The sequence below is a fragment of the Glycine soja genome, chromosome 2 (assembly GCF_004193775.1).
Source record: "Glycine soja cultivar W05 chromosome 2, ASM419377v2, whole genome shotgun sequence".
Taxonomy (NCBI): Eukaryota; Viridiplantae; Streptophyta; class Magnoliopsida; order Fabales; family Fabaceae; genus Glycine; species Glycine soja.
In genome coordinates this window covers 6,712,554-6,733,935 of record NC_041003.1, presented here as the reverse complement: position 1 = coordinate 6,733,935, position 21,382 = coordinate 6,712,554, and the positions used below count along the sequence as shown (strand labels likewise).

Sequence of the window (21,382 nt, the reverse complement as noted above, 5' to 3'; positions counted from 1 at the left end):
AAATAAAAGTATTTATAAAATATAAAACATATTCAATAAAATCATATAAAAAAATATACAATATATTAAATAAAACTAATAAAAAGTAAAATTAAAAATATTTATTTAATAATTAAACAAATAAAATTATTTACAATTGAAAACAAAACAAAAACTAAAAGTAAATAAAAAAAATCTTATATAAATTTTATCTGATAAAAATAATTGAAAATTACATTAAAAAACAGACACTACTATAACTTCAAAGTCATAAAATTAAAAATAAAATTACAACTTTAGAGTCGTCATAAAATTAAAAAAAAAAAACTTAACCACTTTGAACGACTTAGTCCCTTTTTAAACATAATTTGAAAACAACCTCATAAAAAAATCGGAAAAAAATATGCTTGGTAAAACTCCTCTAAATGAAACAAATCTTTTTAAAGACATGATAGCATTTTAAATTTAATGCGTTTAGTCAACGGTCCGTTCATATCTATACTACCATTCTACCAAGGGGGAATGGTTTTATTTTGCTTTATGTATTTAAACTTTAAGCTCAATTAACTTCTTAGTATCCATAATATATACCTCTTTTTAGTTCCTAGAAAACAATTCTTGTTCATCTGGGTCTTTTTTTTCTTCTTTCGGTTATAGTCAGCCACTGTTCAGTGATAAAATGACTAACAGATTTTGAAAAACATGCTTGATGTGATGTTTCATAATCGACAGATATTAAAATAAAAATAAAAATATAGACATTATGTTAAAAGAATAACATCAGACGTAAAAACTGAAAATATAACAGAAAAACCAACAATTCCTTCTTTTATTTTTTCTAGGAACTATAAAATTAAAAGAATATTTATGGGGATTAAAATTACAATGCAAGACCACTTTTTTATATTTTGAAGACAATGCTAGACACACTTTCAAACTCACAATTGTCAACTAAAACTCTAAAGTTAGTAGAACAAAATATATAAATGATTGTAAATATAATTATTTCCTATAGATGTATGTAATTGGCTTTTTTCATTGGAAGAGAAGATGGATTAGCTAGTTTACCACTGGTGTAAATTTCAATTATTTTATAGTTAATTTAAAAATATAAAAATAAGAAATTATCCATCTTTACGTAGTCCATCCAAACATGTCACAGTGAATAAATCACAAACGACGCATTACCTGAAAGATTAAGTATTTTCTCCATTGTTAAATGAACGCTTTCAAAAGTAATTTTGCCTACTATAACACAATAGTTAACCGATCAAACATTAAGTTTTAGGCTAATTGACCATTCTGGGTCATTTTTATAAATAAAAAAAAACATCAATATGGATCTGTTTTAAACCAATTTACCGGCATGAGTTTATTTTGACCATTGATCAGTCAAAAATACTATTTTGACTAGCAAATTTAATAAGTGTCATATTCTTCGACACATGCCATGTTCCCCTTAAATCTGTTGGAAAATGTCACTGTTTTTCTGGTCCGTATCAAATACTAACGAGCACCAGGTAAAGCAAATAAAAAAATTGAAAGCATCACAGCACTTAACCAATAAAATTTATGTTCTATGGAAACTTGTCCAACATAATTCAAAATTTGCTTCCCTAACAAATATCTATTTCTCAAAGCAAACATATAACACAGCTTAACGCTTCTTAGAGACACCAACAGTTTTACCCCTGCGACCAGTAGTCTTAGTGTGCTGACCACGAACACGAAGACCCCAGTAGTGCCTCAAACCACGGTGATTTCTGCATAATAGTAAGAATACAAGATGTTAGTGTTATTACCTAATAATATGCACAACTTAACAAGGGCACAAAGAGACCCTATTAAGAAGTAGCAGGAAATCACATGGTCATTTCTGTTAATATTTTCTAAATAATTTCCTAAACAAACTTGTCGTGGTCAAAGTAGTCATGTACAAGAACAAGCACTCTCAAATAATGTCCATGCTTATTGCTTAATAGGTTATTACAATTTAGAAGTACAACAGCCACATAATTTTATCAATCAGTCAAAGCATAAGTGATTTCTCAAACAGACAACCTTGAGTAGTATGTAGTTATTTACACAATTGGGGAAAGAGAAAACATAAGGATAATTTAACACCAACATCCATCCATCCCATATCACAACATAAATAACCTATCAAGTATCAAGGGCATGCGAATAACAGGGTCTTCCAAGATTTTGAGATACTACCCTATCCAAGATCACTATTTGTATATTCAATAATCATGAGTTCTTGGCATTATTGATTGAAATACAGATCTCAGTAACATGTCCTAAACTAACTAAATATTGCATTCAGGTTTATGAGAATCATTCCAAATTATGATATGATACAAAAAAGATACACTGTCAAAAAAGGTTTATTTTGAACAGAATGACATGACTACGCACTAATGTGTACCACCCCCAACCCTGTAGCAATGACAAATGTGCAAAATTCTAAAGAAAACTATAATTCATAATCCAATAAAAAAAGAAACCACTCCTAGTACCAAACTTTTAATTTAATTCTATTAAAATTCAACATCAAGATACAAATACGACAATGAATCACCTGATTTTCTTCAAGCGCTCCAAATCATCCCTCAACTTCATATCCAGTGCATTTGACACCACCTGAGAATACTTCCCATCCTTGTAGTCTTTCTTCCTATTCAAAAACCAATCCGGGATCTTGAATTGCCGAGGGTTGGCAACCACAGTCATAACGCTATCCAACTCAATAGCACTCAATTCACCAGCTCTGAGACAACCGAAATTCATCAAAATCAAAATCGAGACCCAATTCAATCAAAGAGTGAAATTAAAGAAAAAAAACAATTTCAATAAAAAAACCAATAAATTAAATAAACTAAACCCATTTCAATAAAAATCATCAAATTACAAAAAAAAACTCATACAATTCTCAAGATACTTTTAGTGTTGTTCTCTTAGCAAAATTGAAGTTTCACTTAGGTACAGTTCCTTAAGAGCTTTTTGTTTAATCCAAATTGAAGTTTCACAATGGTAATCTACATAACAAGGGTTCGTCATCATAATAGGTTATCCAGATAAAATTCCAATTTCGATAAAAGAACAAGATCAAAAACACTTAAAGAGTTGCATCTAGGTTTTTGTAAGAATAGAAAAAACTAAATGACACAACCTCATGGCAAAGACTTAACTATCCGACAATAAAGAATAAAACAAAAACAAAGGTTTCATGAAACCGAACCTCTTGTTCATGTCGACATCAGCTTTTTTGCAGCAAATGTTAGCGAATCGCCTGCCAATACCTTTGATAGAGGTGAGAGCGAACATTATCTTCTGCTTCCCATCTACGTTGGTGTTCAGCACACGCAGAATGTGCTGGAAATCCTCGTTCGCCACCAGAGACTGTAAGCAAAACCATTTAAAATGTGACTCCTCCAAAAACAGAGCCAAAAAAATCGCCTTTTGAAATTGCCAAAAGATAAAACGAATCTTTTGAAGAATCTTTGTTTATCAAAATCAATTCGGAAACGCTGAAATCGTACCATTTTTTTCACCGAGGCGGATGAAGATCGCCACCGAAGCTCCTGCTCTTGGTCGATTGATTGGGGATTTGGGATTCTAGGGTTACCGCGTTCTGTACTCTCAGTGTTGTGGCTCCTCACTCACTCTACTTTATTCGCTAGGGTTTTCATGCAGACGAAGACAATTGAGAATGACGATTCTGCCCCTTGAAGGAAGCCAATGCATGCTTCACTTTTAATTTGTTAGGATAAAATGTTGGAGTAAAAAGTTGAGTAAAATACTAAATTAATTTAGTAGGATAAAATGTGTAAAAAATTAAAAAGTTGGAATAAAAAATGTAATTAATTTTAAATTAATTAAGTAAAATAATTTTCTGTATTAATTTTTTTTATTTAAAAAATCCCAGTATTCTTATTTTCTATTCAAACATTTTATTGTATTAATTTTTTTCTATTTAAAAAAATACCAGTATTCTTATTTTCTATTCAAACATTTGATTGTTTACTCTGGTCCTAAACTTTTACCATTTTTAATTGGGTATTTTTTTATTTCATTGAGTTTTTATTTATGTATCGAAACATCAATGCAAAATGATATGAACATTTATATATATATATATATATATATATATATATATATATATATATATATATATATATATATTACTGTAGGTAAAAATAAAAAAAATACTTTCACCTACAAATTTATAATGTAGGAAAAATGCAAACATAGATAAAATTTCAAAAAAATTATAGGTATAATTATTTGGTGTAGGTAAAAAATTCTACCTACAAATATTGTATTTATTTTTTAACCAAGTCCTTACATTAGGGATGTAATTAAAAAATTAGAAAATAAATATAAATTCAAAAAATTAATTAAATATTATTAAATATTCAGGGGCATGCAAATTAATTACCTAACTTAGAAGTATTTGCCAAAAAAAGCCTAACTTAAAAGCATGGAAGTTAGAAATTTAGTAAAGATTCAGTAAATTTGGTGGGTTCATAGGTTGTAAAATTAGGGTTTGAAGAGGAAGATAAATTGAGATTCTCTTTGTTTGGGATGATTTATTGATGTTTTGGTTGGTGAAATTTGAGTTAGAAAAGGGTTGAAATAATTTAATTTGTGAAGATTTTGAGTAGAAAATGCTAATTTAAAGGTTTTCAGTAGAAATAATATTAAATTTTCTTATTTTTAAAAATAGAGAAATTAATTTAATAAAAAAATTAGAAGATAAAAATTGAAAATAATCCAAATTAAATGAATTCAAAGTTAAAAAAAGAGAGTGTAATTATGCCTAAAAACCAACAATTTATTGTTAGTTAATATTTATTGGAACTCATAAACTTATATGAGATTTACTTTTTAATTAAATAGCCTTGCTTATAATTTTATATTTTGAATAAATTTGAACTAATAATAATATAAAAAAAAGCTAAGAAGAGAGGACTGCTTATTTGTTCCAAGACAGAACACAATAAAATGTGTTGGAAGAAGTAAAACTCTGCTAATGGAGGTTTAGAGTTAAGTTAGTACAAGACTGGGTGAAAATTATGGTGTTTTTGAGAGGTACTTTTGATATTATTCTGTTTTGGGGGGACTACAAAAATGGAAAAAGAATGTTAAAGTTATTTTAACGGCAGAGTCATTACTCATTAACAAGCTTAAAAACAGTAGTACATGAATTAGTAGCCTTAAAAGATTAATTTCTGCAATTAGTAATTATTTAACTAATTAAAATGTAAAATTTTGATTTTAGTAAGAAGCAAAAATGAAATCTGAGTTTTACGGCATAAAAACCGTGGAGTGCAACAGGAAAGTAGTCTCAAAGCTTAAAATAGTAAATTAGTATTCAGGAACTTTACAGATTAGTTTTCTGCATCAATTGGAGAACATGTGACCTATACCATGCAATAATTATAAACATTTAAGGATAACACCAAAACATTTTGCTGGTTTGAATGAAGAAAATAGAAATTGAAAACAAAATTTGAAAATAAATGTTGCCTAATGCCTTGTCTTTTGTGTAAATTTAGTTATATGAAGAGCATGATCGTGAAGAAGATACTGGTTTAAGTAAACATAACAAGCATAATACAAAACTAGTTTCTATACACGGTCATCATTACTTGAAGTCATGTTAGAGCAAAAGAGAGATGGAATAACAATTTCTAGCTAGTGACTTACTAACAAAAACTAGCAGAATGAGAAGGTTTACTTATTTGCAAACCATTTAAGTTCCTATACATAAATTACATCAAGGTTTCCACAAATCTTGAGATGAAATTTGTCATGAAAAACTTAATTTAAGTTCCTAAACATAAATTACTAAGATGATTACATATGGTTTCATTTCATTTCAGATAGAAATAGCAAAGCCTAAATCATTCGCGGCTGTGTTAAGATATTCAATAGACAATCCATTTGAAAGCCGGCTGTGAGCTTCCCATGTCGAGCATTTTTCTACGTCAGCTCGCCAGTCAATGACATCCAAATTGAAGTACTGATTATGGATGCCATTCTTTTGTGGTGGCTTAGGACTCGATCCAATTGAACTAGTATGCAAAATGTCACGAAGAACTGAAGTGCTTAGAGCACGGACATTTGCACTTGGATGAGAAAGGCATCTGATTGTAGCTGGTAGGCGACACTGCATGTGTATTATATGCACAAGGATATTGGTCAACAATTCTATTTTAACTACAGAACATGCACCAGTTACTCTTGTTTCAAAACTTAAATTTCTTTTCTCAAATAGAGCAGTTTTTGCACGAAGACTGTGTTTATAGGCTAGGAAGCATAGATACAATAAGGGATATGGATACAATATGACATGGACATGGGAATATGGTAAATTTTAAAACTTTTAGGACACGACACAACTATATATAATGTAAAAATTTAATCTCAAGTTAACATAAAATAAAAATTTTGAATCACAAAAGAGAATTTTATGTTTTAAAATTTTAAAATGAGCATAAGTAATACAACACCACATGGCTACTATTTATTAGTGATTGTGCTTCTTAGCCTATTGGCACAATCAGTTAAAATTTAGGTTAACAACAAAATAATTTGAGCAAGGACTTTGTTGTAATTTTTGTTATTATTCTGCTGTATCTTGAGTTTTTCATTGGTTGTGACAACGGATACAGTGTCATATGCAGTTGAAATTTAAAATCAGCATTTTGAAGTTCAACTACAAATTTGCATTTTAGTATAGGCCAGAGTTTGAATGAGGAAAGTTTGTTTACCTTTAACAGGTTTGAAAGCCCATCTGCCACTGCAAGTCCAGATTCTCCCAACTCAATCACAGGTTGAACCGCTTTAGCCGTTGCTTCCAATAGCTGGCCAGTTTTACAAAAAAGTGAAATAAGAACATCAGAAAAGCTTAAGGATAAACCTGAAAACATATGAAATATCAAATCCTCCTTTTACAGTACCACAAATCATTGCTCTTATAACTGGGACTTGATTTATGGCAATTTCTTTAGATTACTAGTCTGGAAGTTTTGAATTAAACCGCTACCAAAAGGAAGCAGTTGTGCTATACTTGAGCACAATTCCTCACTAGGTTGCACAAAGTTATTTCCTTATATAATTGCTTTCCATACAAAGTCTCCCGTATAGCATATAAATTTTAATGTTATTTTACCTACAGGGAAGAAATATATACATATTACCTGCACCAAAATCTTTAATTTCACACGAAGAAAAATGAGCAAGGAATTGATGAATAGATATGTGGGTGGGTGTGCATCTATATGTGTACCAAAGAATACTGGCAATTTTTTATCTTAAAAAAGATAATTTGATATGTCTATATCTTCATAAAAAAGAATTAAATATACAAAGTTCAAGGAGTCAAATTAAAGACTAAATAACATGTAGTAAGTAAATTTTAAAAGAAACATTCCTGTCTTTTATTTTCACGAAGTCATTATTGCCATGTGGCCATGAATTGAAGACAAGTTTCTGGTTGAAAGACATTCAAACTTTGAAAGTGCATGGATAAGCTAGTGTTTGATGATGACATGCTAGTGCTTGTTTGGATTGTTGTTTGAAGCCTTTGCATATCGTAAAAGACAAACAAAGAAGTATATAAGTATATCATTTTATTTATTTATAAATATTAATTTATTAGTTTTATTAAAAATATTATTTGGGAGATTAACACTCATAATCTTCCTTGTCTTTTCTCTTTTCCTTTCACACCTTCTTAATTATTAAGTTAATTTTATATCTTTTAAAACAAATATATCCTCTTATTAAATTGAACGTCAATCTGCATAGGGGTACGTGAACTATTTTCAAATCACATCGGTAATCAGTTTACGGGTTGTTTGTTCTAGAAACATACAACTCTTAAATGATAATTTTGTATAAATATTGCAACTATTATATTATAAGAATTTTTTGCGTATGTACAATAACTATAATATATATGCTTCCAGTAAAAAAAATGGTTTAAGGTTTAAATTTAAAACCTTATGTAAATTATCTGAACTTTTCATCATTAGATAAACTTTGATGGATATACTATAAAAATTCTAAAAAGTTAAAGACATTCCTAAATAAAAATTATTTTAACTTTAAAAAATGTACAGTTTTATTGTTTCTTGTGTATCTGAGGTCTTGACTTCTATCTTCATGTTCTACAAAATGGATTCTGATGCCTAAGTCAATAGGGATTTTAGGTGTCTTTGTAGTGATGGATTGTGATAATTTACCTTCAATTTTCTGATGTCTTTCCTTATAATAGATGTAGTAATTACCAAGTTGGTAACTTGGTAACTGCCCTGAACTGGCCTTGAAGATCATGGAGAAGTCATGGGAAGTCCTTTTTGTAAGGGTATGCCGAGTTGCTAGGTCTCATATGGTACAAGTTTATTTTTTTAGTTAAGATGTTTATATTTTTACTTGGATCCTTTTTTTTTTTTTTTGCTGATTTCCTTTTACTTGAATCCCTTGTAATTTCTAACATTATTATTTAGAATTATTTGTGAACGATGTATTTATATATGCTTTACCTTTTTTTTTTTTTCGATGATGACCTTGTGGAGAATCATTTTTATTCTAGTTAAATTAAGATTGACTCAAGATGCTTCGTTGTAAAAGCAAAATCATTTTTAGTTCAGAAAAATCAAATTAGAATTGAAGTAATATGGTTATTTTTGCTTTATCTAGAATTAATGTTGAACTTTTAGTAGTTGCATTTTTTTTACTAATTTATGTGAGACCCATGTTCAAAAACCATTCGGTTTAACTATATGGATGAGAAAAAATAACCTTTTTTTCCTATACTAAAATGACAAAATTATTTATTTTTATCATACTCTTTTTATTAAAGATATTTATGTTAACTTTTATACATGTTTTTTTTTCTTTTTTCTTTTTTACTTTTCATACCATCAATCAAAATGAAGGATTTCTTTAATTTCCTATCTTTTTGTTTTCTTTTTTATAATCAACTAATTAACTTCAAAATTATTTCAACTTTTATTGTTTACTTTCTTTTCTTTGACTTTCTTCTATAAATCAAACCTACCATTAATTTTTAAGTCAACTTTAAAGCACAATTCTAACATCGATCTCTTGTCAAATTAAAACAAGTTAGCTGTTAGCAGCGAATACTAAACCGACCTTGTGGAGAATATATGTTAAAGCAATACTTTAGGAATTTTCTAGAGACATTAAAAAGAGTTATTCTATTGACCTTAGAATTTTGACAATTTGAGAAGAACAAACAAGCAAGGACGCCACGCAGTCAAGTAAAATAAACACAATTGGAAAGCATGCCAATTCTATTGACCTTACAATTTGACATTATGATTTGACATCATGAGAAAACAAAGTAGTAACTCGCAGGATTTCACTACAAAATTAAAATACTGAAAGAATTAACAACGATTGCAATGTCTCGTATTAAAAATCGTACACCTGTAATGATTAAGATTTATGGTGCATTACTGGGGCCACACACATTATTCTGGGTCGGCCAATGATATGTTATGTTATTATAACAATTTGAACGGCTCATAAAGTTAGAACAATAATAATATTTCTGATGTTTATGTAATTGACTTGATGTCCATTAACAAAGGTCTATCACTTTTGCTTCTCCGTGTGTTTTTTCAGTTGGCTCCTTTTTCTTTAAATTGGATATATATATATATATATATATATATATATATATATATATATATATATATATATATATATATATATTCCAACGATTTAAATAAGAACTTCACAATGGTGGTCCTGTTTTGTAACAGATCGACCCACGAAGAGCACCACATTTTAAATGAATAATAAATTGTTGGAATATTGAATGAAGTTACCTATTTTTTTTATGATTATGAAGTTACCTAATCTGAATTTTCATTTGAACACCTATAATTTTGACTAGAAGACAAATGGGCAATGGCATAGTTGTGAATGCATCAGATTATATTGTCAAATGCAATATCAAAGAGAATTTTTTTCAAACAAAAATTGCACAAATGAAAGAGGAAACAATAGAAATTGAAAAGAGAGGGAGAAAAAAATCCCAATGGTAGTGCCAGACCCACATGGTTTGGTCAACAACGGTCATCGGAGAAAACAAGGGAGAATAAGCAAAGCTACACTATGCGGTGTTGGTTGATGAAAGGGAAAGAAAAATAGAAAAAATATAATGTGGATCCCATTTTGATGAAATATTTTCTTTAATGTAAGAATTGTTGGTGGCTGTTTTCCTTTGACAAAATCGATAAAATTCTGAAAAAGAAAAAAAATTCATAAAAAATTATTAAAATCTCAAAGTTAGAGCTCTAGTAATAATATGAACTTCAAATGATAAAAATTTACCTTTAAAATCTATGTGAATGAAGAAATCTTCTCATCTAGCAATAAAACACAACCAAAGAAATTGAATTTTCATTATTATCAACTCTAACTCATAGTCCAAGAGACATACTATAACAATTTATTCTATATGAAATATCAAACACAATGGCATCTCCAAAAGCTTTATATACTTAAATTGAATCATCAAATGTCCAAATAATATTCTTCAATTTTTTATTTTCATCTAGTCTAAAATCATATTGGAAATCATCATCCTTGTCTTTTAAAGTTTTGCATAATTTTAGAACCTCAGAAGCATCATTAATGAATCAAATGATATTGATTGCATGCTGCATCCAAAATGGTTCAAGAAGATATAGATTCCCTCTGCAATATTGAAAAGATATACATAGTAAATTTTGTTGGTAAAAAATCCATATAGTGATCTAAATCATTTAATCTCAAATGAAATTTACAACAATATATATTCTTGACCGTTTATCTCCTTTTTCGTATTTGTGATTTATAAATTCATGAATGTGAATGTATTCAATTCAATTATTGAATCATTTTCTACATTTCAATGATCGTTATATACAAAATGTTAGATGAATTAAATATGCAGTAAAAATCAATATTTACTTATCATGTGTTGTATTTTTTTGTTTTCACTTTTAATTACAAAAAAAGCCACATTAATTTAATTTTATTTTTTTAAGATCATATAGGAAATAATGAAAATAATAAAAATTTATTTTCAATGTTTACAATAACAAAATTTGAAAAAAAGAAATAAAACAATAATTAAAATTAAGAGAAAATAAAATAAATATTTTTAAGCTAATCATTAATTCCCTAAAGTTTAAATTACTTCATGTCTTAATACATGATAAACCCCCAAATCCTGTAAAAAAAACCCAATATATATATACCTAAGCAATACTTTGACGAGGGATAGGTAGAAAAATATTAACGGGATGATCAATAATTTACTTAATTCTAAAATAGTGAAATTTAATGGTTATATAAAAAACTTAAAGAGATTAAATGGCACATGGTCAATATTAAAATAATTAAAATTTTAATCAAGCGTATTTTATAATTCCTATTTAAGAACTTCAAAAGTCATTTTTATTCAAAAGTTTCCTATTTTTAGTCAATTTCAAAAGTCATTTTTAAAACGCAATAAAGGTCCCTATACTTTTAAATATTGATAAATTTGAAAACTTAAAACAATGTGAATTTCATTTCTCTTAACTTTAAATAACATGATAAATTCTTAGAAGGAGTTAATAATTCATATGTTTTTTTTTTTTGTTAAAAAAACTTTTAAGACCAAATTGATTACAGCACAATCAGATAAAAACTTGGAACAGTCAGAACCACTGTAGAACTGATTGCATTCAAAAACAGGCTCAATCATCCCATTGAGAGCTAAACCATCCAAGAATGCTCTTCCATGTCCTGAGCAAGGTATGGCTGCCACAGCTTCAACTTCTTCAGCAGCTCTACTGCTCCAAGTAGGCTCCCATTTTCCTCCACGAAAAAATACAACCATGATTGTTACACTCAATGTTAAATGATGCATTAGATTTCTCCTTTAAGCCATTGTCTTGGTTAATATTGTTTTAAACAAACTGAGTTCATTGATGTTGATGATACATTAATTTATATTGCACTCTCTTAGAGTGATATAATATATTCTAAGTTTATTCTTCTTCAATTCCTTAATATATATATATATATATATATATATATATATATATATATATATTCTTCACTTTTCTTCTAATTTTAAATTGAGCTTTTATTGAATTTATATATTATGCGCGTATTTTTTTGTATAATTTTATCTAAGTATTTTCTTTTAATTTATTTTTAAATTTTCCAGAATTTGACAATGATTTTTTTTCGGGACATTATTTTTTATTTGACATGATCTAACTAATATAGAATTAGTTTAAATATTCTACAGAATACGTGATTAAATGCTTCTTAAAGGCATATGGATTTGCTTTCAAAATATTTACTTAAATTATATTTTTCAACAATATATAATAAATTTAATTTCTCTTGCCATTTGATTAAAATTACTTAATCTCGCATTAAGAAAACTAACAGTCACTTATAAAAAAATTATTAGTGACAAAAATATGCATTTTTTGTTACTAATATTGGTGTCAGTAAAAGTGATGAATTTTTAAAAATTACGTATAAGTTTCTTTGTCATTATTTTTATTTTTTATTTTTGTAGTGGGTGTTGTAGCAATTGTTTTAAAACATTGATATATGTAATTTAATTGTAATGGGAACACAAGGCCTTCTACAGGAGAAGATTATTGTAAGGACTGAAATCATATGGTCTAAATTCATTGTTCTATTATTTATGGTAATATCTAAATTTTAGAAAAATGAATGTAATAATATTACATTGATAAATATATAATAATATAATTGATTTAAAAGAAACTATCATTCTTAATAAGGATAGATAAACTACTGTTGTCTTTAAAATCATGGTATTGATTATTGAATATGGATGGATCCAAGCAAAGACATACACATACCAGAAGAAGTGTTTCTGATGTTTTTCTTTTTTTAAAATTGCACGTAAACTATTAGATGAGATTAATTGCTAACCCAACGCGTCATCACTAATATTATACTTTCTCGTGAATACCATGCAAGCGTCATTAACAGATATACCCGCTAAGAATACCCTAATACCATCACCTTCCTCTTTTCCAATCAAACTATCCTCTCCCCACCCTCTCCACATTTCACGTCGCATGCCGCCACCACCACATGGGTCTCCACGCCCGCCGCCGCGACTCCTCTCCCGGCACCGTCCCTCCGCTCTCCCCAACCATCTCCATCCCCCCTCCCCAGCTCCTCCACCACCACCATGTTCCCTCCTCTAACAACATCTTCAAGTCCCACCATGACCGCAGCCACAACCGCCGCGAATCTCTCCCCGGTCCCTCCTTCCTTCCCCTCTCGCCGCCTCCAGCCACCATTCATTCCCGCCGCGACTCCTACCCCGGCCCCTTCCCTTCCCCCACATTCGCTGAATCTGATTCAGGCCTCCTTCCTTCAACCTCATCACACTATTATCATCCTGAGCTTTATCATCATACCAGCAAACGCAGGTTATTGCGATATCAAAACTTTCTAAATTTGTCCGGTTTGGATAAATTTCTTCGTCAATGTTTTACGAGAGAAGAAAATAAAAATAAAATAAAATATGTTTGTGGGTACAATTTCGTCACATTTCTTGAAATTGCGAATAGATATGGCCACAACCACGGTCCTGGACACCCCAGAAACCTTGATGTTGCAACCAAAATTGCGGTTCTTTAAAACCTTGGAAGGATGATACCATACATTTATAGCAAGCTATGATATATAGCCTTAGCGATAAAACTATCTTTAACTAATTAACTTGTATTCTGTCACAGGTTGTGTCTCTACGACAAGGACAGCGACCTCGCCTGGCCGTTTCGCGACCTTGAAGGTCTCGACCATGATGACATAAGGGAAACTGCCTATGAAATCTTCTTCACCGCGTGCCGGTCCTCGCCGGGGTTCGGTGGCCGAAGCCCGATCACATTTTATTCTAAGCATGATGGGAGTGGTGAGGGGAGGAGTACGCCGGTGTCCCAGACAAGTAGGGTGAAGCAAGCGCTTGGGCTGAGGATGCTGAGAAGCTCCTTGTCTCAGAGGATAATGGTGTCGGCACCGGCGTCGCCGGTGACTGAGCGGAGTCCTCGGTCTCGGGCTGTGCCACGGAGGACGGTGACGATGGCAGAAGTCATGAGGCTGCAGATGGGGGTGTCGGAGCAGAGTGATAGCCGGCTGAGGAAAACACTTGTGAGGACACTTGTTGGCCAAGTAAGACAACATGTGCAAACATTTTACTATAAGGAAACAAGTTTTTTTTTATTTGAACTTTTTAAATTAATTTGAATGCATTCACAATGTTTTTCTTACTACTATTTAATTATATTGTCTTTTATGATAAGATTTTAACTTTTGTAATATACTTACTTCAAAAGTCATACTTAGGAATTAGTTGAAGGTGTAAAAATCTTTATAGTGATTGGTGTATCAGAATTAAATTTGGATCTTTTTGTGCTTGAAAATGTTTGTCTGTCACATTGTTTACTCTTTTATCTTTGTTCGTTTCTGTTGGGTGAAGTTCTCAATGTTGTTTTGGGCCTTTTATTGGTTATGGCTTTAGTTTTGGAGAATATGGTCTTTGGCATAATCGTCAATTAATGCCTGGTGTGATGACAAATACTTGGGGAGAGACGGCAATGGAGTCCCTATTTTCAGTTAGTTGAAGAAAATATTGGTTAATCTTTGATACGAGTATGTGGTGTCAATGAAAAAGGACTCCGCTGCCAATTTGCTCCATATAATATATGGTTTAAATAATGTATTGTTCCAAGCCAACATTCTATTATTTTTTAATTGTTTTTAGTTTCTAATGTGTTTCTAGTTCCGTCCCTAGTTAATTACAACTCTGGGCTAAGTATTTGGTCACTTGACATTAAATGGTTGAATAGTGCCTCAATTATTGTTTGCTGTGCATGATTTTGCAAGTGCTTAAAATTGGCATCTTGGTGCTCTAATAAAGTATCTACCCCCTATTTTCATGCATATATAAATTGGAAAATGGAGTCATCAATCTGGATATAGCTAAAATATATGAAGAAAACAATGAATCTATTTTGTTACACAAAAGTTAGCTTAAGAAAACAATATTGAATCTATTTTGTTACACAAAATGTGCCAATTCTTGCTACACTAGTGAAAAGTTCTTCCTATTTTTTTTCTTCCCTCTAATTATTTTAAAGCACTTGAATTGCAGCTTGGCCGGCAAGCAGAAACTATCATTCTCCCTTTGGAACTCCTTCGCCACCTAAAGCCTTCGGAGTTCAATGATTCCCATGAGTACCATTTGTGGCAAAAGAGGCAGCTCAAGTTCCTTGAAGTAGGTCTCCTCTTTCACCCTTCAATTCCCATAGAAAAGACCAACACCTTTGCCATGAACCTTAAGGAAATTATACGTAGCGCCGAATTCAAACCTTTAGACACTGGCAAAAACTCAGACACCATGAGAAGCTTCAGCAACTCTGTGATTTCCTTATCGATGAGAAGCCCTGATGACACTCCCACCAATGTTTGCCACTGGGCTAATGGCTACCCTGTGAACATTCATCTCTACATTTCCCTCCTTCAGTCCATTTTTGATCTAAGGGATGAGACATCAGTGCTTGATGAGGTGGATGAGCAACTTGATCTGATAAAGAAAACATGGTCAACACTGGGGATCAATAGGCCAATCCACAATGTGTGTTTCACATGGGTGATGTTTCAACAATATGTAGAAACCGGGCAGATAGAACCTGACCTTCTTTGTGCCTCATATACCATATTGAATGAGGTGGCAAATGATGCTAAGAAAGAAAGGGATTCCTTGTATGTTGAGATATTGAAATCGGTCCTCGGTTCACTGCAGGAGTGGGCAGATAAGAGGTTTCTTAACTACCATGTGTATTTTCAGGGAGGAGATATTGGACAAATTGAAAACCTTCTTCCTGTGGTGTTGTTAGCATCCAGGATTTTGGGAGATGTTACAAATTCTGAAGAAGGGCAAGAAAAAGGAGATAAAACTAGAGTGAGTTCTTCTGAGGGCCGGGTTGATTACTATATCTGTTCTTCCGTGAAAAATGCTTTTGAAAAGGTAGGTATTAGTTAAGAAACAATAAAAAAGGTTGATATGTTAGAAGCATGTATATAACTTATAGTATTTTCTGCTTTTTAATTTAAAAGTAAGAAGAAAATATCACAATGTCTTTGATGATTGTAGATGATGGAAGCAGCAAATGCCAAATCTGCCGAGTCTGAAACAGAGAAAAAAATCGGTGAAGTTATACTTCAATTAGCTCAGGAGACTGAATATTTGGCATTGAAGGAGAGACAAAATTATAGTCCAATATTGAAGAAATGGAACACAATAGCTGCAGCAGTAGCAGCATTGACACTGAACAATTGCTATGGACATGTGCTAAAGCAGTATTTAAGTGAAATGACCACATCAATAACAGTTGAGGTAGTTTTAGTACTGCAGAGGGCAAAAATTCTAGAAGATGTTTTGGTTCAAATGGTAGTTGAAGACTCTGCTGATTGTGAGGATGGTGGCAAAACAGTAGTGAGAGAGATGGTTCCTTTTGAAGTTGAGTCAACCATAATGATCCGTATTAGAAAATGGATAGATGAATCACTGCACAAAGGAAAAGAGTGTTTGGAGAGAGCAAAAGAATCTGAAGTAAGTTTTAGCCTCTTTCCTACAAATATAACTGGAGGGAGAACACAATATTTGTGTATTAAGAGAATTATATAATATATATATATATATATACATATATATATATATATAAATATATCTATATATATTTAAGATACTTTATGCATTGTTTTCTTCTTTAATTTCAGGCATGGAATCCAAAGTCTAAATCGGAGCCGTATGCAAAATCGGTGGTAGAGCTGATGAACTTGGCCAAGAAGATTGTGCAAGAATTCTTTCAAATTCCAATATCAATAACTGAAGTTTTAGTTCAAGAACTTGCTGATGGATTACAAAAAATCTTCCGGGAGTACACAATGTTTATTGCTGCATGCGGTAAGTACTCTTAAAGCTAAATTTGTTTACTTAAAAAAGCTCCAAAGACTTTTTATTTATTTATTTCTGAATTTTGAAATAAGAGCTAAAAAAAAGCTCAAGAATTGTTAAGACTTATAGTACTTTCTAGTCAAGTCATAATGACTAGGAAGCAGCAAAGATTGTAGCATTCTGATTTATTATGTTTTGATGTAAATTCTCTCAGGATTGAAAGAGAACTACATTCCCTCTCTTCCCCCACTGACCAGGTGCAACAGGAATTCAAAGTTCCACAAGTTGTGGAAGATAGCTAGCCCCTGCAGTGTTAGTTGTGAAGATCCACACATATATGGAATATTTGAAGCTAATCATCCTCACTCATGCACTAGCCGTGGAACACAGCGTCTCTACATTCGTCTCAACACCTTATCCTACCTACTTTCTCATATCCCCTCTCTTGACAAATCACTCGCCCTGACACCAGGAGTTGTTCCTTCAAATCGCCACAGTTTCACGAACAGCCACAAGACTCAAAGTAACAGAACTTCATACTTCGAAACAACCAACACCTCCATCCTAGCAGCCTGCCAGCATGTCTCAGAAGTTGCTTCCTACCGTCTCACGTTCTTTGACACAAACCCTTTCTTCTATGACAGCCTCTATGTTGGCGATGTAGCCAACGCTAGGATTAGCAATTTATTGACAATTCTCAAGCATAACGTAAAACTAATGACAGCAATTCTGACAGAAAGAGCTCAAGCGCTGGCTGTGAAGGAAGTTATGAAGGCCTCCTTCGATGCATTCCTCACGGTTTTGCTTGCTGGTGGAACCACCAGGGTGTTCAATGAATCTGATCACCAAAGTATACAAGAGGATTTTGACAGTTTGAAGCAGCTATTCTGCAGTTTTGAAGAATTGATAGCAGAAAATGTGGTGGAGAAAGAGGCTGAGGTAGTGGAGGGAGTGATAGCACTAATGGGCATGAGTACTGAACAATTGATGGAAAACTTAAGTACCTTATCAAATGAGACAAGTGGAATAGGAGTCATTGGTAATGGTCAGAAGTTGCCAATGCCACCAACTACAGGAAAGTGGAATAGATCTGACCCCAACACAATATTGAGGGTATTGTGCTATAGAAACGATCGAACTGCAAGTAATTTCTTAAAAAGGACATTCCAAATAGCAAAGAGGAGATAACAACAAAGAGGCACATCAATAATCTTTTCAAAAACATTGTGGCTACAAAATTCTTTCCTTCTAACTATAGGATGAAAAAGTGTTTTGTAGAGAGGGAGGAGGGGGGGTGAAGATTGTAGCAAAAGGAAGAAAAATTGTGAAATAGGCAAGGGAAAATATAAGGGTCCAAGAAAGAACTGTCTTGCTTTCATCTCTAGGCATGTTCAACATTCAACTGATTCAAGAAATTGTTGCATGTTAAAAGGGATTATTTTACCTTTTTGTGAAGAAAAGGGAGAACGAAAGAAACACAACTTTGTCGTGTAATTTGGTATCTATGCATTTAGTTCAGGAGTAGCTTATAGCTAGGATGCTGCCACCAGTTATATTAGTCTACAGGGTGCAGAAAACAAATTTGCTTGTAACTAAAAACTGAATTTTGCTTTTGTAAATTCAGTGTGAATATAAAGGGCTTAATAAGAAGACTTTTCTTCATTAAAGGGACAAAAAAGATAGAGAGAAAGAGAATTTTTTTTCGTAAAGTTATTCTCACAATAGGTAATGAACACAAGTATACATGAAACAACTAGTATTTTTTTATTTTTTTTTGAGGAAAAAGAGGTTAGCTGAGGCAAAGTAACGCTGAACATTCTAACTATGTTGGCACCCACAATGATGAAAAGCCATAAACAGAAAACCAGAAACTCATACTAATAGAAAGGATATGAAAAAAAAGGCATGGAAGGGGGGGGGGGAGGGCAAAACCAAACTCAAGCAAAGATTAACTATCCAAACCTGTAGTTCGCAAAATCATATCTATTCCTATTAAATTCTGAAACTGCCATTTGAGGGACCAAGTTCCACCAATGGAAACCATTAGAAACAGAGGCTTCGTTGGCAAGAAGATTTGCACATGTATCTCTAAAGATATTCCTACCAAAAAATTCATAGAAGTCAATTCTATTCAACTGCACCATCTATTTTTGATCGACCAATGCACTAAGTCTGGGTTCCTGAAAGCTTTCACAATAAGATGAATCACATTCCACCCAGAAATAATTCCATTAAATTGCTATAATAGCCCCCATAAGCTCAGCTATCAAAGAGTTAGATATCCTAAAAACAACTAGTATATTCTTTGCTCTTTTCTTCTGAAACACATTTGATATTCAATCAATAAAAGTTGATGCTGAAACAATTTTAGAACACTTGGCAAATGATAAGGGCGTATGGCAGTAAATCGTTATATATTAGCCAAGCCCAAATCGTTAAATTTAATAATAAATTTGTAACACGTATATATATATATATATATATATTCATAGAGTAAGCGGTTTATTTAATGAGCATAAGTTACTTTCATTAAATTTAGTAATATATTGTATTTCATAAATATATTAAATAATAATATTAAAATTATCTACCATGAATCATTTATAATAAGATATAAACTAGTAAAGATATTTATGAATAAATTAATAAAATTATTTACATTTTTCATCTACAGTACCAATTGTGAATTCCAATAGAAACAAATTAAATTTAAAATTTGATTCCTTTAAATTAACGAAGAAAATTTATAGTGTGAAAATTAAGTAAATATCTATTATTGATTTGAGGATGGTAGATGAGTTTTAAGTGTGATTAAAATTCTAATTTCATATTAATTTTAAACTAATAAAAATAGTTAAAGTTTGTAAAAATCCTTCAAAATCTCACCAAAAAGTTAATTAATTAAATATCTTAATTATGGTTGTTCAAAATATATGTGATCATTAATTAAATTGAAACAACCTGCATTAGTTGATCAACACGCTCAATGTGCATGGTTAAGCACTTTAAATGTTAAAAACAAAAATAATCATTAATGAAAAAATTAATAACTAATATTAGAGTTAATTTGATATTTTATTGTATATATATTTTATTTAATTACAATTATTAACTATTGATTTTTTAATCAATAATTATAAATACACTTTAGTTTCTAATTAAAGTGAACCTCAATAGAGAAGCCAAATTCATTAATTTAAATAACTTTTTTCCTTATTTTCTATCGAAGTATCTTCAAATATTAAATACTGAAATTTCTTCCAATATTGAAAATTTAAACTAGTAGTGTTCACTATACTGTAAATGAGTAATCGTTTTTAGTTTTTTACTATCCCAGCCCCGTGATAAATTGTAATAAATCATGTTTATCGTATTTAAATTTTACAATTAAGAAAGAAAAAAGGTCAAATTATTATTTTTTTCCTCTTATTTATTTTTTAGATTCGAATTGATCTTCTAGCTTTTTCAACTTGAATTAGATTATCTTATTTCTAAAATTGGTTCAATTTGACCATGTCATTAGAAAATGCGCATGTCATGCTATAGTTGACGTCGTCCATTCAATTTAGATGACATTATCAAATTAAATCGATTTTAGAAAATTAAAAAAAATCTTAAAAATGCTAAAAAATCAAATTAAAAGAAAAAATAACTTAACAAAAAAAAAAATATGAGATATAATAAATGATGTGAGAGATACCCAGACAAAAAGAATGTTATAGTAATTGATTTTCATTAATTGCTAAGTTTAATTAATTCATGAATGAATGATTTTTTTTGGTGAAATTATTTATTTATTTTATCATTTTCCAAGTGCGCGTTTGATTTGCAATCAAAATTGATAAAATTGATACATACTACCAAAACAATAAAAACTTTCCAAACACAGAAAAGACTCAAGTTCATGGGTTTTCATGTTTTCCTTCCTCCTACGTTGTCTTCCTTCTTTGTCCATTGACAGACAACAAGACAGTTTCCGTTTTAGATTCATTCTTATCTCTTACAGTTCAACATTTCACATACTCTTTTTGAATCTCTACTATCAATTTTTTCAGTAAATATCACTAATTTTTAGTACTAGATATTAAAAAGAGCGTTTCAGCTCAGAGGATTGATATAAGATTACATTAAGTGAAATTAATCTTTAATAAAATGAGTTAAAAAAATATCTATATATACTAGTGGAAGACCATGCCTTTTTATATATTTTAAATATAAAAAACAAAAGGTTTAAAGTTAAAAAAAAATATAAAAAAAGTAACTAACTAAAAAATAATGAAACAATTATTAAAAAATAACGAAAATATAGAATAAAATTATCTAAAAATATATGCATCAAATAAAATAATTTTCATTATTAATAGATAT

At 30.7% G+C, this 21,382-nt stretch overlaps 2 protein-coding genes across 2 annotated transcripts; one reads left to right on the top strand and one right to left on the bottom strand.

Moving 5' to 3' along the window:
- Positions 1 to 1,397: 1,397 nt before the first annotated feature.
- LOC114384036 (40S ribosomal protein S18-like) lies at positions 1,398 to 3,682 on the bottom strand. The gene is made up of 4 exons (XM_028343721.1): positions 3,522 to 3,682; positions 3,221 to 3,381; positions 2,561 to 2,749; positions 1,398 to 1,742 (listed from the first exon to the last, which is right to left on the bottom strand). Exons 1-4 carry the CDS (start codon positions 3,522 to 3,524, stop codon positions 1,637 to 1,639), a joined length of 459 nt encoding a protein of 152 aa, XP_028199522.1. The 5' UTR covers positions 3,525 to 3,682; the 3' UTR covers positions 1,398 to 1,636.
- A 9,458-nt stretch (positions 3,683 to 13,140) lies between these two features.
- On the top strand, positions 13,141 to 18,668 carry LOC114370010 (protein unc-13 homolog). The gene is made up of 7 exons (XM_028327299.1): positions 13,141 to 13,484; positions 13,626 to 13,686; positions 13,783 to 14,226; positions 15,209 to 16,084; positions 16,211 to 16,669; positions 16,837 to 17,023; positions 17,229 to 18,668. Exons 1-7 carry the CDS (start codon positions 13,141 to 13,143, stop codon positions 18,200 to 18,202), a joined length of 3,345 nt encoding a protein of 1,114 aa, XP_028183100.1. The 3' UTR covers positions 18,203 to 18,668.
- Positions 18,669 to 21,382: the final 2,714 nt, after the last annotated feature.

What these genes read in the sequence shown, in the direction of transcription:
- LOC114370010 (XM_028327299.1), top strand. Translation starts at nt 13,141, where the DNA reads ATGGGTCTCCACGCCCGCCGCCGCGACTCCTCTCCCGGCACCGTCCCT. An exon ending in TGAGGACACTTGTTGGCCAA is followed by an intron (nt 14,227 to 15,208) that starts GTAAGACAACAT and finishes CTTGAATTGCAG; the next exon opens with CTTGGCCGGCAAGCAGAAAC. An exon ending in TGAAAAATGCTTTTGAAAAG is followed by an intron (nt 16,085 to 16,210) that starts GTAGGTATTAGT and finishes TGATGATTGTAG; the next exon opens with ATGATGGAAGCAGCAAATGC.
- LOC114384036 (XM_028343721.1), bottom strand. An exon ending in GATGTCGACATGAACAAGAG is followed by an intron (nt 2,750 to 3,220) that starts GTTCGGTTTCAT and finishes CGGTTGTCTCAG; the next exon opens with AGCTGGTGAATTGAGTGCTA. An exon ending in GAGCGCTTGAAGAAAATCAG is followed by an intron (nt 1,743 to 2,560) that starts GTGATTCATTGT and finishes ACTATTATGCAG; the next exon opens with AAATCACCGTGGTTTGAGGC.